The sequence below is a fragment of the Dasypus novemcinctus genome, chromosome 20 (assembly GCF_030445035.2).
Source record: "Dasypus novemcinctus isolate mDasNov1 chromosome 20, mDasNov1.1.hap2, whole genome shotgun sequence".
Taxonomy (NCBI): domain Eukaryota; kingdom Metazoa; phylum Chordata; class Mammalia; order Cingulata; family Dasypodidae; genus Dasypus; species Dasypus novemcinctus.
Window position 1 is genome coordinate 33,905,087 of NC_080692.1, and position 20,518 is coordinate 33,925,604.

At 36.4% G+C, this 20,518-nt stretch overlaps 1 protein-coding gene across 1 annotated transcript in view; it reads right to left on the minus strand.

The window, feature by feature from the left end:
• Nucleotides 1–20,518, minus strand: part of LRP6 (LDL receptor related protein 6) — a 189,593-nt gene that overhangs the window by 10,688 nt on the left and 158,387 nt on the right. Inside the window, exons 16-21 of the mRNA XM_058282808.2 lie at nucleotides 19,526–19,735; nucleotides 16,157–16,282; nucleotides 8,332–8,568; nucleotides 7,521–7,631; nucleotides 4,002–4,232; nucleotides 981–1,117 (exon numbers count right to left, since the gene is read on the minus strand). Coding sequence (XP_058138791.1) covers nucleotides 981–1,117; nucleotides 4,002–4,232; nucleotides 7,521–7,631; nucleotides 8,332–8,568; nucleotides 16,157–16,282; nucleotides 19,526–19,735 — 1,052 coding nt within the window. The remainder of the gene's footprint in view (nucleotides 1–980; nucleotides 1,118–4,001; nucleotides 4,233–7,520; nucleotides 7,632–8,331; nucleotides 8,569–16,156; nucleotides 16,283–19,525; nucleotides 19,736–20,518) is intronic.

A 20,518-nucleotide genomic window follows, 5' to 3' on the forward strand; every position in this document is an offset into this window, starting at 1 on the left:
TGGGCGGCTCTCCTGAGGGGGCGCACTCTTGCGCGTGGGGCTCCCCTATGTGGGGGACACCCCTGCATGGCAGGGCATTCCTTGCATGCATCAGCACTGCGCATGGGCCAGCTCCACACGGGTCAAGGAGGCCCAGGGTTTGAACTGCGGACCTCCCATGTGGTAGGCGGACGCCCTATCCATTGGGCCAAGTCTGCTTCCCAACTTTTCTCTCTCTTATCTCTATTTGTATTCCTTTCCATTACACTGTTAGTACAATCCTTTTTTTCCAAAGAATTGACCTCAAATAGTACCTTAGGATTGCGGTCTCCTGCCATGAGACACAGCTTCATCATAGCTAAACTAGCATGAGATGAAGACATTGAAATCTGTAACCTATAGGTTACTGGTTTAAGTTCAGCACAACTGGGCTCTGATTTTTAGAAATTATAAATGTTTACAGAAAAATTACTGACTTAGGAGAAATTCTGGGTGAGTGTCCTCTTTAGGAAGGTGGAGGAATGAAGGTCTTAAAACTCTCAGGAGGTATCATTCTGTACTTCCACATTTACTTGAAATGTGATATCAAAAGCCAAAGCATTCAATCATGCTGGTTATTACACAATAAACTTAAAGAAGAAAAGATTTATAAGCTTGGGGGGTGATAGTAGTAAGGCTAAATCTTTGAGTATTATATGACTAAATTATATGCTAAAAAAAAAAATTTTTTTTTAGGGTAGCCAAGAGGATAAAATGTTTATTAAGAAACAAGAAAGAAAACCAGTATACAACTCTAGATACGTATGTGGGGCCCCAGGTTAGGCCTTTTTAAGAAACCTTTCTTCCTCCCCCTTCTTAATGTTGGGGAAGGGCCGCAGCTGTTAAAAAAATTTTTTTTTATATTACAATCATAGAGTACCCACATTTAAATGAGTTAAAAACCTAAGACCCTATACATTTTAGCATTCGAAAGGAAACAAAAGTAAACAAAGACTGCTTACTGCAGGGAAGTAAGTGCCTTTGGTACTTGAAGAACTACTTGATGATGCTCCTGTGACATGGGCTCGGTCATAAGGGGGTCCACTACTTCCTCCCATGATACTGAGAGAGCTGATCATTGATTTACCTCGAGACATTCCTAAAATGAAGGGGATAAAAACTGAGGTAAGGTCTATAAAAATGCATGAACTAATTTTATTCAACACTAGAATTATAAATACCAATGGTTAAAAAGTCTGATTTTAAAACAACTTATGTCCTCTCATTCTCATAATAAGTACAAACACTTGATGAAGAAGGGAAAGAAATGTTCTCTAGATGCAAATACTTGCACTGAGAGCTGGCCTCAAACAAGATCAATAATAGCACCTCTCCCTGTAGAGCTCTTCAAAATGGGAGGTTTTCAACCTCTTGAGGATTTGAGAAAGAAAGGATTGTGGAAAGTAAAGGCTGTGAAGCAATGTAGATTAAATAATAGATTTGTTCAAAAGGAAACTCTAAACCCATTTTCTAGGGCATAAACACAAGTTATACAAGATAACACCGGATGCAAGCACTGTTGGGAGTTAAAAGTATCAAAGCTAAAGAAGAAATTCTGTTTTTCTCAAATAAGGTCCCAAATTTCACTAACTGAAAATAGGTACGGCAATAAGGAATCATTATCATTACCAGTTGTTGTTGTTTTTAAACAAATCAATGTTATTGGTACATTTTAATAAACCATAGATCCATCCAAAGTGTACAGTCAATGGTATTCTGTGTAATCACATATTTGTACATTCATCACTTCAGTCATTCTTACAGCACATTCATCATTCCAATAATACTAAACAAAAAACAAAACAGAACTCATCACCTCTCAATCTCTCTATCCTTCCCCTGCCATGCATAGCTACTACTGTTTTTCCTTCTCTCTGGTATATTTGTATTTACATTTTGCTAAAACAGTCATATATACATTATCACCCATATTTGTGTTTTACATTAAGTTTTACTGTTACATACAGTACCATGTTACAGTTTTCTGCTTTCTTTCTAGTAATACACGTCCTTAGACTTTCCCTTTTAACCACCGTCATACCTATATAGTAGCTCTGCTAGCTACAAACGCTGTGATGTACTTTTACCATTTCTATTCATTTCCAAAGACTTACAAACAACCTTTTTCCCAATTCTGCACAGATTAAACCTCAGCTTTCCATTCTCTACCCTCATTCTGTTTTCTGGTGACCTATATTTTAATTAACTCCATGAGTTACACAATACATTTAGTTCATAACAGCACAATCATACATTATTTGTTCTTTTGTGTCTGGCTTGCTTCACTCAACATAATGTCCTCCAGGTTCATCCATGTTGTCATATGCTTCATGACTTCCTTTCTTCTTACTGCTGCATAATATTCCATCATGAGTATAAACCACTATTTGTTTACCCATTCATCAGTTGATGGACACGTAGGTTGTTTCCAATTTTTCGCAATCGTGAATAACGCTGCTATGAACATTGATGTGCAGATGTCTGTTTGTGTCTCTGCTCTCAGTTCTTCTGGGTATATACCTAGTTAATGGTATTGCCAGGTCACATGGCAAGTCTATATTCAATTTCCTTAGGAACTCCCAAATGGTCCTCCACAGTTGACTATACCATTCTACATTCCCACCAACAGTGAATAAGCATTCCTATCTCTCCGCATCCTCTCCAACACGTGTAGTCCTCTGCCTTTTTAATAGGAGCCAGTCTAATACGTGTGAAATGATATCACACTGTAGTTTTGATTTGCATTTCCATACTAATCGTTAGTGATGCTGAACATTTTTTTGTGTTTCTTTGTCATTTGTATTTCTTCTTTGGACAATTGTCTTTTCAAGTCTTTTGCCCATTTTTTAATCAGGTAGTTTGTCTTTTTATTGTTGAGTTGTATGATCTCTTTGTATGTCATAGATATTAAATCCTTATCAGATATATGATTGCCAACTATTTTCTCTGATTGATTCAGCTGCCTTTTCAACCTTTTGACAAAATCCTCTGAGGTTCTAAAGTATTGACTTTTGAGGAGGTCCCATTTATCTATCTTTTCTTTTGTTGCTTGTACTTTGGGTGTAAGGTTTAAGCCCACTACCCACAAGATCTTGAAGATGTTTTCCTACATTTTCTTGTAGGAGTTTCATGGTTGCCACTTTTGAATGTCCATGATCCATTTTGAGTTATTTTTTTTTGTATACGGTTATGACATAAGGGTCAGATCATTACCAGTTTTTAAATCATGTCTGCTTACTAAAGAGTTAAACCCAGACTAAGTTCCTATTTTCAGAGGACTTTTGTCTGGCACCTTCTTCTCCGTATTCATTAAAAAAGGAATACTTTTTTTTTCCCCCACTAAATCACCAGAAAGCATAGAAAAGAAATTTATAATTCTCTAAAACAAAATGGTGTACCCAAGTGTAGAACTTAAAAGAAGCCAGCCCTAGCCATAGACAATATGTAAACAAATGAGTGTGGCTATATTCCAACAAAATCTTATACATAGAAGAAAAAATAAAAGCCCAAGTCCTACTGCATCCCCTAAAGTAAGGAAAACCGAAGACCTCCTTTTTTATCATCCAGCTATTTCCAAATCTTGGTTTGCAAAAGAGAATCTTAAAGTATTTGTTTTTTGGCCTTCTTTCAGTCCTAGGTTCAAGATTACAGGGGTCTGCCTGGTATGACCCTGAAGAACTTACGGTTTTTAACTTTTCACCAAAGACTGATTGACTTTCACTTGGAGTGTCTCCAGAATTAGAGTCAAATGGCTTATACTTTGTATGCAATTTGCTTTATATCCTTGGGCAATTTCTACCAAACCATACCTAAGGTCTTCCGTGAAAAGAGATATAAAAGGTAATAAAGAACACTTGTTCTTATAATTTTTTAAATTCAAAGTAGCCTAGTTTGAAATAGGTCCTGTTTACATAATGGAAGTTTAACATAGTCTTGCCAGCAATTAATAAGATTCGATTCTCAACGGATCAGTCTTAACTCACCTGGAAGAGATCCTGACAAAGAGCTTGGGTGAGGTACATAACCAAGGGGCACAGAAGCTGGTCCATGAACTACATAGTCATTAGTCATGGTTTCTCCATCTCCCTTCATACGAGGACACAACATCCTCTGGCAGATAAAGTATATGGTTCCGGACACAAAAATGGTGACAATTACTCCAATAACTGAACCAACTGTATTGGTGGCTTGCGGTGCTGGCTCCTCAGTTGGATCTAAAATGGAGAATGCAGTACAGTTGTATAATGGAAAAACAACTGTAGACCCATAACAGCAAGTGAAAAGGGAGCTTGCTGGCAGAATGTGAAGCTATAAATCTCATAAACATTTTTCTTTTTTATGAATACATATAGACCACATCCCATGTATTAGGTTAAAAGTCATCCTTAGGAATCTAAATGAATTACTCTTAAGAGAAGGCAGAAATAAAACTACAGATTGGGAAGTATACCTTGTAGAGTAAATTGACATAAACAAAACATAATAAGTGAAAAAGAGATTTAAACACTATTAAGAAACCTAAAGAAAAAACAAAGAAAACATATAGATAAAATTTATCCTACTTTTTTCTGTATAGTATGAAAATCAAGGCAGTTATTTTGGAACAGTAGGGAAAATGTCAGGGCCAAGTGGAAGAAACCAAGAAAAGTAATCAAATGTTTTACCTGGAATGGTGAAGAAGTCAAAAGTAACTCTGAGCATATACTAGGTTTTAGATTTGAATAGCAGCATTTAGACCAGGTGAGGGGAAATTAGAAGCTAAAGATGAGCCTTAGTTCTCAGGCCCAATATACTGCCGCCTTGAGGCTGAGTTTGGATGCTTGAGGGCAAGGAATATAGGTCTCCAGTACCTGAGTAACAGAGGGCTCATAAAGGCCAGAACACTAGAAGAAGATCCTGCATGGTACCCACCATCTTCAGTGGAGCCCTGAAGTACCTGGGGCATTAGAAGCAGAAGGCATCAATACTGGAGGTAGAGGGCAGGAGTAAATGGGCTTAGCAAATTTAGAGCATTACTATTCTTGTTCAGATGGAATAGCCTTGTTTTCTAAATAGTCAAATTGTACCTCACAATTGCATATTCTTTAAAAGACTTCCTTTGGCCTTATCTCACCTCAAATCTCCCATCCTACCCAGCTAAACTTAGACTCTAATTGATGATAACATGAGAAAATGACACCACTAATATATAATATCACCTAATATGCAGGGTAGTCAGTTACAAATTTAATCTATTAAGTAAGGCATAGACTTTCCCTAAGTCTTTGGGAGAAACCATCTCATTTTTCTCATTTCTTTCTAATGCCAAGCCTCAAGAAAGAATAATTTACATTCACAGTCCCCCAAACTCAACTTACTGTTCCCATCATCTGTAATTTTTCCCTAAATTCCAGTGGTAATACAGATCATAAATAAACGAAGAAGTCCAGCACAAAACAACAGCGTGAAGACATCTGTGGCAAACTGTAACATGCTTGCCTGCCTAAAGGCATTCAAATTAAATTATAATAAAAAATGAAAATAAATTTTAAAACACTGGATCAAGCCAAACCTTATGCATGCAGTCAGGATATGGAAAGGTTCTTCACTTTCAGTCATTGCTATGTATCCTAAAATGACTCCAGTCACTCAATGAGGTACATTTGAGTCAATCTAAACTAATTAATTAGATCTATATAGTTACCAAATCCTTTTTATTCTGTTTCTGAAATAACTCTGAAATTTATCCCCTCTCCTTTCTACCACCATTGCTCCTCCTCTAGATCTTCACCTTCTGCCTGAACTAGTTCAATAGCTCCCTAAGCATTTTCCAATTACAGGCTGCCTCATTGTTAGTGGGTGGTAAAAATAATTAAGTGGGCTGCAACCAGCATTAAAAAATTTTTTAACCGAAAACATCAGAATGTATCATACTCAACGTGGGTAAATACTGTTGTGTGATACTTTTTGTCTTTATGCATCCACCCATCTTTGTATTCCTCTTGATATTGTCTCTCTCTTGTGAAACAGAAAGTTTGAAAGCAAGCAATCTAACAGATTTCCCCTATAATCTCAGTACCTCCAAACTATTTAACAACTTTCACATTTATTACTCTTTTGTTAAAGCACATTGTCTAGGCTCTTTAAAGAAAGTCAAAGTCCTCTGTTATTTCACTCTGCCTATGTTGTTTCTTGCTGACCGACCCCCTTCATGACACAGCCTATATTCGACAGTCCCATTTATATGTAGTTTTCCAAATGTGTCTGTTTAACGCCTTTTCTGCTTTTGATCAGGATAGGTCCTCTGCCTGGAATGCAATTTATCCGCATATCTGCATAATGAATACTATCACTGATCAAAACCCAATCTTAAGCACCACTTCTTCAAAGAAGGCTTCCTTTATCAACCCCATCTCCATTCCTAAAGATGAGACCAGGCCCTTGTGCTACTACTTGTATAGATCTTTATTAGGGCACTTTTGATTATCACTTATCACATTCTATTACCAATATGAGCCAGAATAGTGTTTTATATATATTAAATCACTTAATTTTCTCATAACCACCAGGCTAAGTATTATTATATTCCTTTTAAAGATAAGGAAACTAAGGTTTAGCAAGAATAAATAATTTGCCGATAAGGGGAGGAACTAGTATACAAATTCACATCTGCCTGACTCTAAAATCACTATTCTACTATCTTAACTATAGAGAACTTACAGAAACTTGGTGCAGATATTATGTATTGTCAGCAGATAGCAGTGTCTTCACTAGCTTCAGTAACAGGTATTCAGTAAATGCTTATGTGGAATAAATGAATAGATTCTAATTAAAGTCCTACTGATATACCACTTGAATTTGGTAAAAATAATACCTTAATCTCCTCATTACAGATGAAAAGGTACTTATGATCCCATGTAAATTCCAGCAAACCAGTTTTGATAAGTTAGAACTAGCTTATGCTTAATTTCATTCAGAATTACATTTATCAATTTTGGATACATTATATGTTAGGGCATTGGTCAAATGCCCTTCAAAAACCTTTAAGAAACAACAGGCTGTTGTATAATCTCCAGCCAAGAGTCCCTAAGCTTAGGGGTATATGTTAGCCCAAGTATCCTCCGCCTACATTTTAATAGTGCTCTTAAAGTCTTCTAGCCATTAAGAAAGTGGTGGAAATAAGTTAGAAAATAATGAGAGACAGTTAAACATGGATTAATAGTCATAAATTCTAGGCTTAGACCACCAGTTGATTTCCACATATCTAAATAGTTCAAGAACATCCTAACTTTAGTTGCGGCAGAGCAGTATATTTTTTTGGTGCCCTACTAAATGTTTTTGTAAAGATTTTTAATGCATAAGAGAAATGTCTTTAATGATTAAAAACAAGACATGCAAAAATATCCTTGGAATAAGAAACTAGCTTAATATTAACTTTTGTTTCTAAATGAGAGAAAAAAGGAAGGAAAAGTTTTAAAATTCTCCCTTAAGAGTAATTTACAAGGCTTTAGAGTCCCACTTACAACAATCCACTTCATCTGATTTGTCACTGCAATCCACATTATGATCACATTTCTTGTGTTTTCCAACGCACTGACCATTCGCACAGCGGAACTGATCAATTAAACAAAGCACTGGAAAAAAGAATGCAAATAGCTTTCTTATTCTACCATCATACAAAGCCAAACTCTGGCAAGAGTCAAAAAGTGCTTTCTGGATGCAAATAAAAACCAAATCACTCTTTTAAATATAGCTTAAAATTATCCTTTGGTGAATTCCAGTGGTAAAGATAAAAATAAATAAATAAATAAATAAATAAATAAATAAATAAATAAATAAATAAATAAATAAATAAGGGATCCAGCAGGAAATTTCCTATTTCGTTCCTTATATTAAAACCTCCTCTTTCAATAATACTTCTGTTCATTACCCTAAAGAGTTCTAGAGAACATTTTGGTTATTTTTTCTTTAAAAAAACAAAACAAAACAAAACATGGTATAGGTCAGTGGGGGAAAGAGGAAAATATGAAATATTTTATATTGTAATAAATAAAACCACTGATTCAGAGAACACTGAAAACAGAAAATATATTAACATACTAAAGGCCAAATCTTTTGGTTCTAGTTCTCAGCAGAGAACCCAAAAAAACTTTTAAATTTGTTTAACCTAGGCATGTGAAGTGAAAATTTAGAACATGCTACTGTGTTCAGATATGATATGGCCAAATGTACCTAAAAACCCCAAATCTACCATTAACCAAAGCAATACTCTGAATTTTAAACAACTTAATGGGGAAAAGATTCTGTAACTAGGCACTGAGGAATTGTGTGTACCTTCACAGTTCTTCTCATCTGATTTATCCTGACAGTTTGCATCTCCATTGCATCGGAGGACACCATCAATACACTGCCCACTGGCACACTGGAACTGGGACTCGGAGCATACGGGACAATTGAGCTCATCACTGTGGTCTTCACATTCAGTAAACCCATCACACCGCCAAGCCACAGGGATACAGTCAATCTCCCCCGTGAAGCAAGTAAACTGCTGAGGAGAACATGTTGGGGGTTCTTCAAATGGAAAAGGGATGGGGAGGGGAGTGACAAAAACACAGTATTAGTCACATAGAGATATAAAGATATACTTGAAAATGAGGTTTATTTAATAAACATACACAAAACACTTTATAAAAGATAAAATTTGTAAATTATCTCATCTACTCACAGAAGAAATTTTTATATCACTTCATTTATATTCACTAACCTGTCTAACTACAAGGCAAGGTTTTTTATTATATTGTAATTCAAATAAGATTATTATATTTGCAATCCATTACAACTCACATATAACCTAGGAATAATCACTATAATCATAAACCTCGAATATTCTAAAGTTAGCCTAGAATTCTAAAGTAAGCTAGCCCTGAGGTTCTAAAGAGTGATCCACATGCCCCTGTAGTCCCTGAGACTTTAGAATAATACCAAGATGCTGCTGGCCTTTCTCATTACATTTGTACTGATGCTGAAAAAGGAATGATGGGTAAAACTGCTGGCATCTTACCAAGATTCAAGGCAGTCGCATCAAACTATACTAGTAGTCAATATATTCTACACAGCTAGACACTCAGTTAAAAGAAAAAGAAAAAAAAAGCCAGTTTCACTTAAGAATGCCCTTGATGAATGAGTAAAAAATATTATGTTAATTATCACTAAGTACATATATTATCAATATTCTGTGTTACAAATTGGGGAGTATGCATAAAATTAATGTTGCATACCTATGTTCAATGGTTTATTAAGGGAAAGCACTTATTTGATTTGCAAGCTCAACTAGCTGCTTTTATTATGGACAAAATTTTTACTTGAAAGAATGACAGATAAATTACAGCTTTTTACACTTGAATATTTCTTAAAAGTGAACAAAATGAGCCTGTTACTTCAAGGAAAACAATAGATATTATTTGTGGGAAATGGTAATAGTTAAGCTTTCAAGCAGAAATTAGAATTTTGGAAAACTTATATCCATCACCGTGAGTTTGAGAGATTCCAAGTACTCTTAAGATTTTTCTGATGAGATTGGTGGTAATATTAATGACTGTAGTTGTTTTTTTTAAATCTATAATGAAATGTGTCAGAATTTGAAGATCTGGGAATTACTGGATAGAATTCTAGTATTTCTAAATTACAAAATCATGCATGGGTAAAAGATCCTTTCAGAGTACAAATCAATGGATTTTAATATAAAAGAGTACAGAAAGTTCACTTATATGGTTTCACATTTCAGCTAAACCTTTAGGAAACTACCACAATGTCAAGATTTGGTGTTATCATCCAAGATGAATGTCCATAATTATTTGAAAAGGCTAGTATTATAATCCTCTGATTTCTAACTATGGATCTCTACAAGGTTTAATTTTCTTATATTTCAACCAAAACTACATATTACAACCAACTAAATACAGAAGTAGCCATTACTCAAAATTAAAAAGATAAATAAAAGCAATGACATTCTAATTTTTTTGCTTTAAAAACTAGGTATTTTTCTTAACACATTTCATTTATGAGTACATGTAAAAGGCTAATTTGTTATATTTCACAAATAATTTTAAAAATTCTTGGTTTTAAATTCTAATAATGGTAAATATAACTCACATTAATAAAAGCTCTTTAGAGTCCCTGGTAATTTTTAAAATGTAAAAATATCCTGAAACCCAAAAGTTTGAGAACCACCAATCAAGTCCAATTTCCTTTGTTATAGATGAGGAAACTGAGGCTGAGAGAAGCTAAGTGACTGCCCAAGGTCACAGAACTTGCTACAAAGATAGGATAAGAAGGGCAATCTCCTTACTCTTAACCCAGTGCTTTTACTATCTCAGAGCCTAACTGATTTCTTTAAAATCCTGTTAATAATTCTCTAGAGAACATAACTACTTTATTATATGACAATGGATCAGAAAACCCAGTATCTTTAAAACAGAGAATACTGATGATTATAGGTAAACATTCTACATGGTACTATGAGAAATTATTTACTGAGAGTCTATTGAGCACTATACCAGATGATGTGGAGAATTTAAATAGATATGATCCATGTCCTTAAAGAGCTTTTAATTTGGTTGGGTGTGGGAAGAGACTAATGAATATAAAACATGTTAATATTACTCTGAATTGCATGTCATAGAAACTGCGTGATAAAAGTGCTACAACTCAAAGAGAGAACATGAAACAGTAGTAAAGGTTTCATAGATTATGAAGAAACTAGCTGCACCTTAAAAAAATGAGTAATATTTAGAATAGATGTGCAAGAAGAAAAATACATCCCTGAAAGAACATTCCATGCTCAGAGATTAAATATCATTAAAATGTCAATTCTACCCAAATTGATACACAGATTCAATGCAATCCTGATAAAAATTCCACCAGCATCTTTTAAAGAAATTGAAAACACATTTATTCAATTTATTTGAAAGGGTAATGGGTCCTGAAGAGCCAGAAACATCTTAAAAAGGCAGAGCAAGGTTGGAGGACTCTCACTTCGGGACTTTAAATCATATTACCTAGCTCCAGTGGTAAAAACAGCATGGTACTGGCATAAAGACAGACACATAGACCAATGGAACTGAATTGATGGGTCAGAAAAAGACCCTCATATCTATGACCAAGTGATTTTGACAAACATGTCAAACCTACCCAGCTGGGACAGAACAGTCTATTCAAGAAATGGTGCCAGGACAACTGTATATCCATAACCAAAAGAAAGACTCCTCTCTCATACCTTATACAAAAATAAACTCAAAATGGATCAGACCTAGTAATAAAATCTACAACCTTAAATCTCCTATAAGAAATTGTACGGAAACAGCTTCAAGACCAGTTAGTAGGTAGTAGAGTCTTAAACCTTACACCAAAAGCAACAGCAATGCAAGAAACATGGATAAATGGGACCTCCTCAAATTTGAACTTTTGAGATTCAAAGGACTTCACAAAGAAGATGCAAAGACAGCCCATTTGATGGGAGAAAATATTTGGAAACCACATATTCAATAAGGGTTTGATTTCCATTCTATATAAAGAGATCATACAACTCAACAATAAAAGAGCAAGCAATTCAATTTTTAAATGGCAAAAGACTTAGACGTTTTTCCAAAGAGGAAATACAAATAGCCAAAAAACACATGAAAAAATGTTCACTCTATCACTAGTTATTAGGAAAATGGGTATCAAAACAGCAATGAGATAACATCTCACACTGCACAGAATGGCCATTATTAAAAAAAGACAGAAAACAGTAAGTGCCGGAAAGGATGAGGAGAAAGAGGAAACCTTTACTGTTGGTGGGAATGTAAAATGGTGTAGCCTGTGTGGAAGACAGCTTGGAGGTTCCTCAGGAAGCTATACATAGAGTTGCTTTATGATCCAGTAATTCCTCTACTAGAAATATATCCAGAAGAACTGAAAACTGTCACAGAGATCTGCACACCATGTTCATAGCAGCATTATTTACAATTCCCAAAAGATGGTAACAACCCAAGGGTCCATCAATTGATGAATGGATAAACAAAATGTGGTATATACATATGATGGAAAGAAGAAATGAAATTGGGACACATATGATAACACAGATGAACCTTGAAGACATTATAGTAAGTGAAATAAGCCAGACACAAAAGGCAAATATTGCATGAGCTCCCTAATATGAACTAAATACGAAGAATAAATGTATGGAATTAAAACCTAGAGTATAGGTTATTAGGCGATAATAGGAGAGCTGAGAAGGTGTACTGGCGCTTAATGTATGTAGAAGTATTAATTAACTTGACTAAGTGTGGAAATGGATAGAGTTGATGGTAATGCATTACAGTGAGTAGAACTAAGGCAGCTGGTTTATAAATGTGATTGTGGCTGAACAGGGTAGACTAGGATGTAAATGTCAATTCAGAGAAAGCTAGCAAATAACCTAGGAACTGAAAAATACAGTGAATCCAGAGGCAGATATGAATTGTGGTTCATAGTACAAAGAGAATGTCCTATGAACTAGAACAAAGATATCACTATTGCAAAGTGGTAAGAATGTGGAGAGGCAGGGGGAAAATATAATTAATGTGACCAACGGGCTACGGTTAACAGCAATACTGTAATATTCTTCCATCACTGCCAAAGATGTACTGTGATAATAATAGGGGAGTATGGAAGAAATATACCAAATATACACTACAGACCATCCATTGTTAGTGGTAATAGTGTGATGATATCTCATAATCTGTAACAGAAGTTCCACAACAGTGTAGTGTCTTAGTGGAGGGGTATTGTATAGGAATTCCACACAATTATTTTATCAGTTCAAAACCTCTCTAGTAAAATATATAAACATATATATAACCTGAAATATTCCAGGTAAAGTCACAGAGGCAAAACAAAATAGACATATCATAGTGACCAAACTCTGAAGAGTCAAACCAAAATAAAATAAGCAAGTTGGGAAGAAGTAAAAATGAGATGGATAGGTAGGAGAGGCTCAAATGAAAATATATCTTGAATTTAGATTCTGTATTTCATTTCTCTCCATTACAAAAAGCAATATTAAATAAAAAAGACTTGTACACAGCTATTCATTGGTTTTTATAATAAAAAAATGAAAACTCAAATGTCCCTTAAAAAACAATTATGATACAGTCACACAATGAAGTACTACTCAACTACTCAACTATTATCAGCTGAGTCTCAAAAATCTTAAAAACAGTAAAAGAATCTAGACCCAAAAAGAGGATGTATGTGCCATGATTCCATTCACGTGAAGTTCAAGAACAGACATGCTAATCTATGGAGATTAAAAATCAGAATAGGCGGCAGACTTGTCCCAGTGGTTAGGGCATCTGTCTACCACATGGGAGGTCCATGGTTCAAACCCCGGGCCTCCTTGACCCGTGTGGAGCTGGCCCATGCGCAGTGCTGATGCACGCAAGGAGTGCCATGCCACGCGGGGGTGTCCCCGGCGTAGGGAGCACCACGCATAAGGAGTGCGCCCCGTAAGGAGAGCTGCCCAGCGCCAAAGAAAGTGCAGCCTGCCCAGGAATGGCGCCGCCCACATGGAGAAGTGACACAACAACAAGACGGCACAACAAAAAGAAACACAGATTCCCGTGCTGCTGCCAACAACAGAAGCGGACAAAGACGACGACGCAGCAAATGGACAGAGAACAGACAACCGGGGTGGGGGGGAAAGAGGAGAGAAATAAATAAATCTTTTTTAAAAAATCAGAATAATTAATTCTGGATGAGGGACATTAAAGAACTTTCTTGGGTGATGGCAACATTCTTTATCTTGATTTGGATGTTAGTAATACAGTTGTATATGGTCTATCAAAACTCGCTATCCATTTAACTAAAATCAAAAGCCTTTTAAAAGGGCATTTTCTAAATGGAAAGTGGTATGCTTGATTCATTTTATCTATGTTATCATTATGTAAAGGAATATTTTTGTGTGACTTGATGAGGATAGGACTTGCCTTATTAGACTAACAGTCTAGCCATCTGTTTTGTTTTTGACACTTCAAGCACCAGAGCTTAACTTTTAAAGTAAAGTGCACATATCTGATCTCCCCATCTAATTGTAAACTCCCTTTAAATATATTCAAATTTCCTGCAGTTCCAGCAGAAAGCCTCATAGCTGCTTGATATTATTTTTAAAACTTAAATGTTAAAAAAGTAAAGTTTACTTATAACCCCACCTTATCATTGATTTTTATATTTGTGTAGTCCCTTTTGATCTTGTTCACAAATGTAAGTATTTTATATAGTTGTCATCATAGTAGAAAATACCATTTTAATTGACTTTTTTTCATTTCAGCCAACATTTTGGTTTTTGTTCCTGAGCTGGCTTCCTAGTCTGCTCATGTGTTTTTGCTCATTGTCTGCTCCTTGTTTGTTTTCTTTTTCTTTAGGAGGCATCAGAAACTGAACCCAGGACCTCCCATGTGGGAAGCAGGCATTCAACTGCTTGAGCCACATCCGCTCCTCCATTCAGCCAACATTTTGGATACATTTTTTATCAGCTTCATAATCATAATGTTTAATAGATGTATAACTTCAGTTATTTTACTTAATAATTTTCCTATCATTAGAAATTATATTATTTCTGAATTAAGGTGCTTGATACTGCCATACTGCTTTAACAAAAGGAATGTTCCAATTTGTTAAGCAACCATGAATGATTAAACCCACTTCACTACAACATTATCACTACTCAGCGATATCTTAATATTTTAATTAACTAGGTAAGTAGATAAGAAGCATTTAAGAAGATAAGCATCAGGGAACTGATGATGGGGTTGAACAAAAAAATACATAATAAAAGTGGTCCTTATCAATGATATGTAGGATGGACTCTAAAAAAGAAAAACCTGGAATTATTAAAGTCAAGAATTAACAACAAAGTTGGTTACCAGGCTAGCAGAGATGATGAAAGAAGAAAGAAAAGTTAACAATAGGATAAGAAATATGACTCTTAGGGTTCAGGCCTGAGGACCTGAGAATGTGGTACCACTGACAAATACAAGGAAGTTTGGAGGAAGAAACAAAACTGCATTACGTTTACACACATTATTCAGTGAAAACTAAAAATATTCAAAACAGTTAATATAACATGGACTCATTTATATTCAAATGGTGAAGGAAAAATATATAAACCAACCCAACCACCACTTATCTTCTAGGAATGGGTGAGGGTCCAGAGGAGCAGGAAAGGAGCCTATTACTTCTCACTTCCTGTCCTATATTTCAGTATATTTTTAAAAACCATTCACATGTAATACTTTCACGATTAAAAGTTGTATACACACACACATATACAATTTAAAAAAGAAAAAGAAAAGATAGAGTGAACATCTAATATACTGAAAGCATCAGCAAGAAGGTAAAAGTTGGTAAACTGAGAAAAGAAATATTTTAGGAAAAGTACGAGGCCAAGTGAGAGAACCAAAGATTGAGGCAGGAGTCGTACTGAATGGCTGTATTTATAGAGCAGAAGGAGAAAGAAGAACAAGCAACTCAGACATATGTGTGACATTTTCCAGCTGTTCTCTTCCCTCTTAAGATTTGATGTTCTTCCTATAAATACTACCTTTTTAGAAACAAACAATTCTACTGCTTAAGATTTTTTAAAAAATGAAGATACTGCTAAATAGTCCCTAAATCTGAAAAGACAGTCAATGCTTCAACTGATTTGATTTTCTCATCTGTTGGAATTGTCAGGGTTAACATAGGTACATATTCTTTTCACTGTGCATATTACAAACTGTGATACATAAACTTATAGCCTCTAGATTGCAGGAGATGGAGACTGTAGGAGATAGAATTAATTTACTCTGTTACCCTATGGAGGGGGAAAAAAACTACTTTATTACCAGGCAATACTCTGATTCAGTCATAGTTTCACCCAGTAAAGGCATTTTCCCCTAATCCCAGGATTAGATTACACCTATTGCCTGTCACAGTGAGATTCATTCTTAACCCAAGTATCTAACACAGTGCAGATGTGAATACAATACAGTGACCTTAGGATACAGAGCAATTTCACCTCCAAATCATAAAAGGCTAGATGAAGATCTGGAACATGTTCACTGGCGTTTAGGTGTGTACAAGAAAACTACATCCTGCCTACCTCCACACGAAAGCTCATCCTGCAGCAGAACCAGGTGCATGGGGCAAGAGCACCGTGTAGTACCGTCCCCCTTCACAAGGCAAATATGTGAGCAGCCACCGTTATCCTGAGCACAAGGGTGCTGTCCTGCAAAGTGAAAGGGGGACACCAGCACAAGTCTGTCAAGATTCTTTCTGTCAAAATTCTTTATGACAATTATTTATTACTAGAAAAACCAAATATAAAATCAGCTTGGATTTTATTTCCACACAGTAAGATTCTGCATTCCATCCCTACAGGAATACACCTGTTGAAAATGGGGACAATCGCTTATAAACACACACAAAAAAGTTGTTACAAACACACTGGGGAAAATGCTGCAACCTTGGTATTTTATATAAAATATAAAAACTCTTTTATATGAAATATTTTAACTCAGAAGTTCTACCTTCTTAAAAGATAAGATGATTTCATTCAAAATGTGTGTTATAATGAAGACTCTGCTGAAAATTATATTTGGGCTAAGCTAAATAAGCAAACCATTAGGCAACTTTTCAAAAGTTTGTTTCACAAGTCGTCGCTGGTTTGAATTCTCTATGTAGCTTGTGTTAAAAGCAACTTGATATTTGTCATCATAGAATATCAGCAGCTAATGCAGCCACTCACCTATTATCTGACTTTTCTGCAATAATATCACTCCTGCTGTAGTTTGTACTGAGATGTAGGGAGTCAGCTATTGCCAAATGAATAGATGGGGTATACTACAAAGAAGTGTCAAAATATACTTATCATATTAAAATATACAACTGTGGAAGTTTGGCGCTATGTACCCCAGAAAAACCTGTTCCTAATTTAACCACTGGTGTGGATGTGAACCCACTGTAATTAGGACTTTTTTTTTTATTACGTTTTGTTTTGCTTTTTTTAGATTTTTTAAAGCTTTTATTTATTTTCCTCCCTTCCCCTCCTCCTGCCCTGCTGTTTTTGCTGTCTGTGTTGTCTTCTCATTTTCTCTCCTCTAGGATACACCAGCATTCGATCCTACAGACTTCCGATTGGGAGCGAGGTTTCCTGTCACTTGCACCACCTTAGTTCCTGGTTTCTGCGGCGCTTCACCTTGACTCTCCCCTTGTCTCTCTTTTGTTGCATCATCATCTTGCTGCACGACTCACTGGTTTGGGGCACTGGCTCACCATGTAAGCACTCGCGTGGGCACTGGCTCAACACATAGGCACGCTTTCTCTTCTTCTTTTTCACCAGGAGGCCCCAGGGATTGAACCCAGGTCCCCCCATATGGTAGGTGGAAGCTCTATCACTTGAGCCATATCCACTTCCTTAATTAGGGCCTTTTGATGTGTAATTAGGACCAGTTATGGTGTGGCCCAACTCAAATCAGGATAGGTCAATCCTATTATTGAGGCTCTTTATAAGCAGAATGAAATTCACAGAGAGAGAGAAAGCCATGGGAAGCAAGAAGCTGAAGGTCAACGGAATCTGGAAGAGAAGGGAAAGGCCAGGGGAGGCCACCATGTACATTGCCCTGAGAGAGAAAAGCTAAGGACTAAGGAAACTGGGAGCTAGCCCCAGAATGCCCCAGTATTCCGGGAGAAAGCATCGCCATGATGATGCCTTAACTCTGGGCTTCTCCTAGCCTCAAACCATGAGCCAATAAATTTTCGCTGTTTAAGTCAACTCATTGCACGATATTTGCCTACGTGGCAAAGAAACTAAAATAATGACCTAGTAGTGTTTCTCAACCTTTAAGCTCTATGTCACTTTTTTTAAAGATTTATTTTATTTATTTCTCTCCCCTTCTCTTCTTCCCCTTCCCGCCCTCTCCCCTCATTGTCTGCTCTCTTGTGTCCATTCACTGTGTGTTCTTCTGTGACCGCTTGCATTCTCAGCGGCACCAGGAATCTGTGTCTCTTTTTGTTGCGTCATCTTGCTGCGTCAACTCTCCATGTGTGTGGCACCACTCCTGGGGGGGGCTGTGCGTTTTCACGCAGGGTGGCTTCCCTTGCAGGGCACACTCCTTGCATGTGGGGCTCCCCTACACTGGGGACACCCCTGCATGGTACTGTTGTGGGAAACTGGCTTACCTGTTACTTACTGTAAATGTTACACCTGTTCTGTTGTAGATGTTGCAGTTGTTCCCTATTATTGTAGATGATGTTGCAGTTCTAGTAACAAATAACTGCTCAGCAGTTTCGAATAAATACAAGGTGGAAACTAGGGTCGAAGCTCTCAGTTCCAGAAGCCGTGAGTCCCCTGGTCCCACCTTTATCTCCTCTCTTGTGTCTCTCTGTCCTTTATTTCATAAAGTTCTGCATCGCCTTCCCTTCAAGCCAACCTACTATGAGCTGACTGCAGCATGGCATGGCACTCCTTGTGCACGGCAGCACTGCGCGTGGGCCAGCTCACCACATAGGTCAGGAGGCCCTGGGTTTGAACCCTGGACCTCCTATATGGTAGGAGGATGCTCTATCAGTTGAGCCACAACCACTTCCCTCTATGTCACTTTTGATAAGCAAAAATCTCATTCTCCTAAATGTCACTAGTAATTTCAAAAAAAGTTTTTCCAAATATTAAACTATATTTAAATGTTGAATGTTTAAAAAAGATATTCCCCCTGAAATTCTGAAGGTCTCCACTGAGATTTTCTGCAATAGAACATGCATACATCAACTGAATAAATAACTTAGGTATTGTGTCATTACTATCTTATTCTATTATCTGTTCGGTCAAGTTACATCACAACTTCAAATGACAACAATTCTAAGTTTCTAATTCTCAAGTACCTTTTTCTTTAGCTTTACCTATAACCACATGAACAGTGGTAAAATAATGAACACCTGAGTTGAACAAACAATGGTGCTCTCACTCTTTTATTCTCCTTTCATACTTCAATTCAATTTGAAAGAGTTGTGCTGAGAAGTTAGGATGTTTCAATCGTTTTTTCTCTAGTGCTCCTTTTAATATTAGTATTATACCATTCTTTAAGGTCTATTACTATTATGATTATGAGGGTACTTTTAAGAACAGACACATAGTTACAAGAAATTAGGTCAAGAGAAATAACCATATCCAACAGTTCACAACAAAATAATATTTACAAGTTGGAGGTGAAAAATTTATCCAAGGTGGGGGGGGGCACAGAACACCTGTTGATTAAATATAGTCTTCTCCAAGTTTACACCTTAATTCCCATGCCTGGTTTATGAGGTGAAAGTCTAATTTGAAAAATCTTGCGGGTGATTTTGATATATGACTTTAAAAGCATGAAGAATTAAAAAAAAAAAAAAGGCAAACCTAAAAGTGCATGAAGATGAAGATAAGAGGTAAGAAGACATTGACTTCTTTATATAGTCACAGTTTCCCATTAGCACTTACTGTATTCCTGAAGGTTCAGCTCCTTCACTGCATGAATGTCACTAAGCTGGGCAATTCGAGCCTGGACTTTGGTTCTACCCTCTCGACCTGTCATGTCAATTTTTTCAATCATTTGCTGCTGCTTATCAATCCAATATAACCAGTTTTCAAATACAGTCAATCCCACAGGCTGCAAGATATTGGAGTCTTCCAATACTATCCGGTTGGCACCTTGAAAAAGAACATTCAACAGAAATGATTCATGTGAATCAAGTCACATGTTTAGCAAATACCACATACCATTAGATTCTAGAAGTCCTGCAAAGGAAAACATGGACGGTAAGTGCTCCACCACAAAACTTAAAAATCACGCTGAGAAGAAAAGAAATACACATACCAAAGCACTTATATAATTGAGTGCAAATAAATACCCACTAATAGTAAATACTGATTCACAGAAATGTTGGAAAGAAATTCGTTTTCAATTTTTTTTCAGCAGACCATTTTACACATCAAATTAAATAAAACTTTAACTCATAAAACAGATTTTTTAAAAACTAGTACGTCTTTGGATTAAACAGTGGTGGTAGGCCCAGAGAGTTCTGTGCTCTTGATCTTACCCACCCTGAGTACACCTGAGGGACCTTTGAAGCACATCTCCTGCCCCTACACACTCCCCAAATCAGCTTCTCAGACACAGTTTGAAACTGACTACCTCACAGGCTACTTGGTTCAAACCTCACCCCAAGGAAAGAATTCCTTCTATGCCATGCCTTACATAGAGCCACCCAGACTTTGAAGAAGCAACCTAATACTGTTGGACAGTGAGACAGTTCTTTCCATACAGAGGGCTGAAATATGCACCCGTTCCCTCCAAATGCTTATCCCATATTCAAAAAGAAAAAGTATATTCATTCCTTCCCTCTTCCTCTTAAGAGTACTTCAAATATCTACAGATATCTGAGTAACACCCCTTCTCCTGCTAGACTCCAACAACACGGGTAGCCAGCTTTT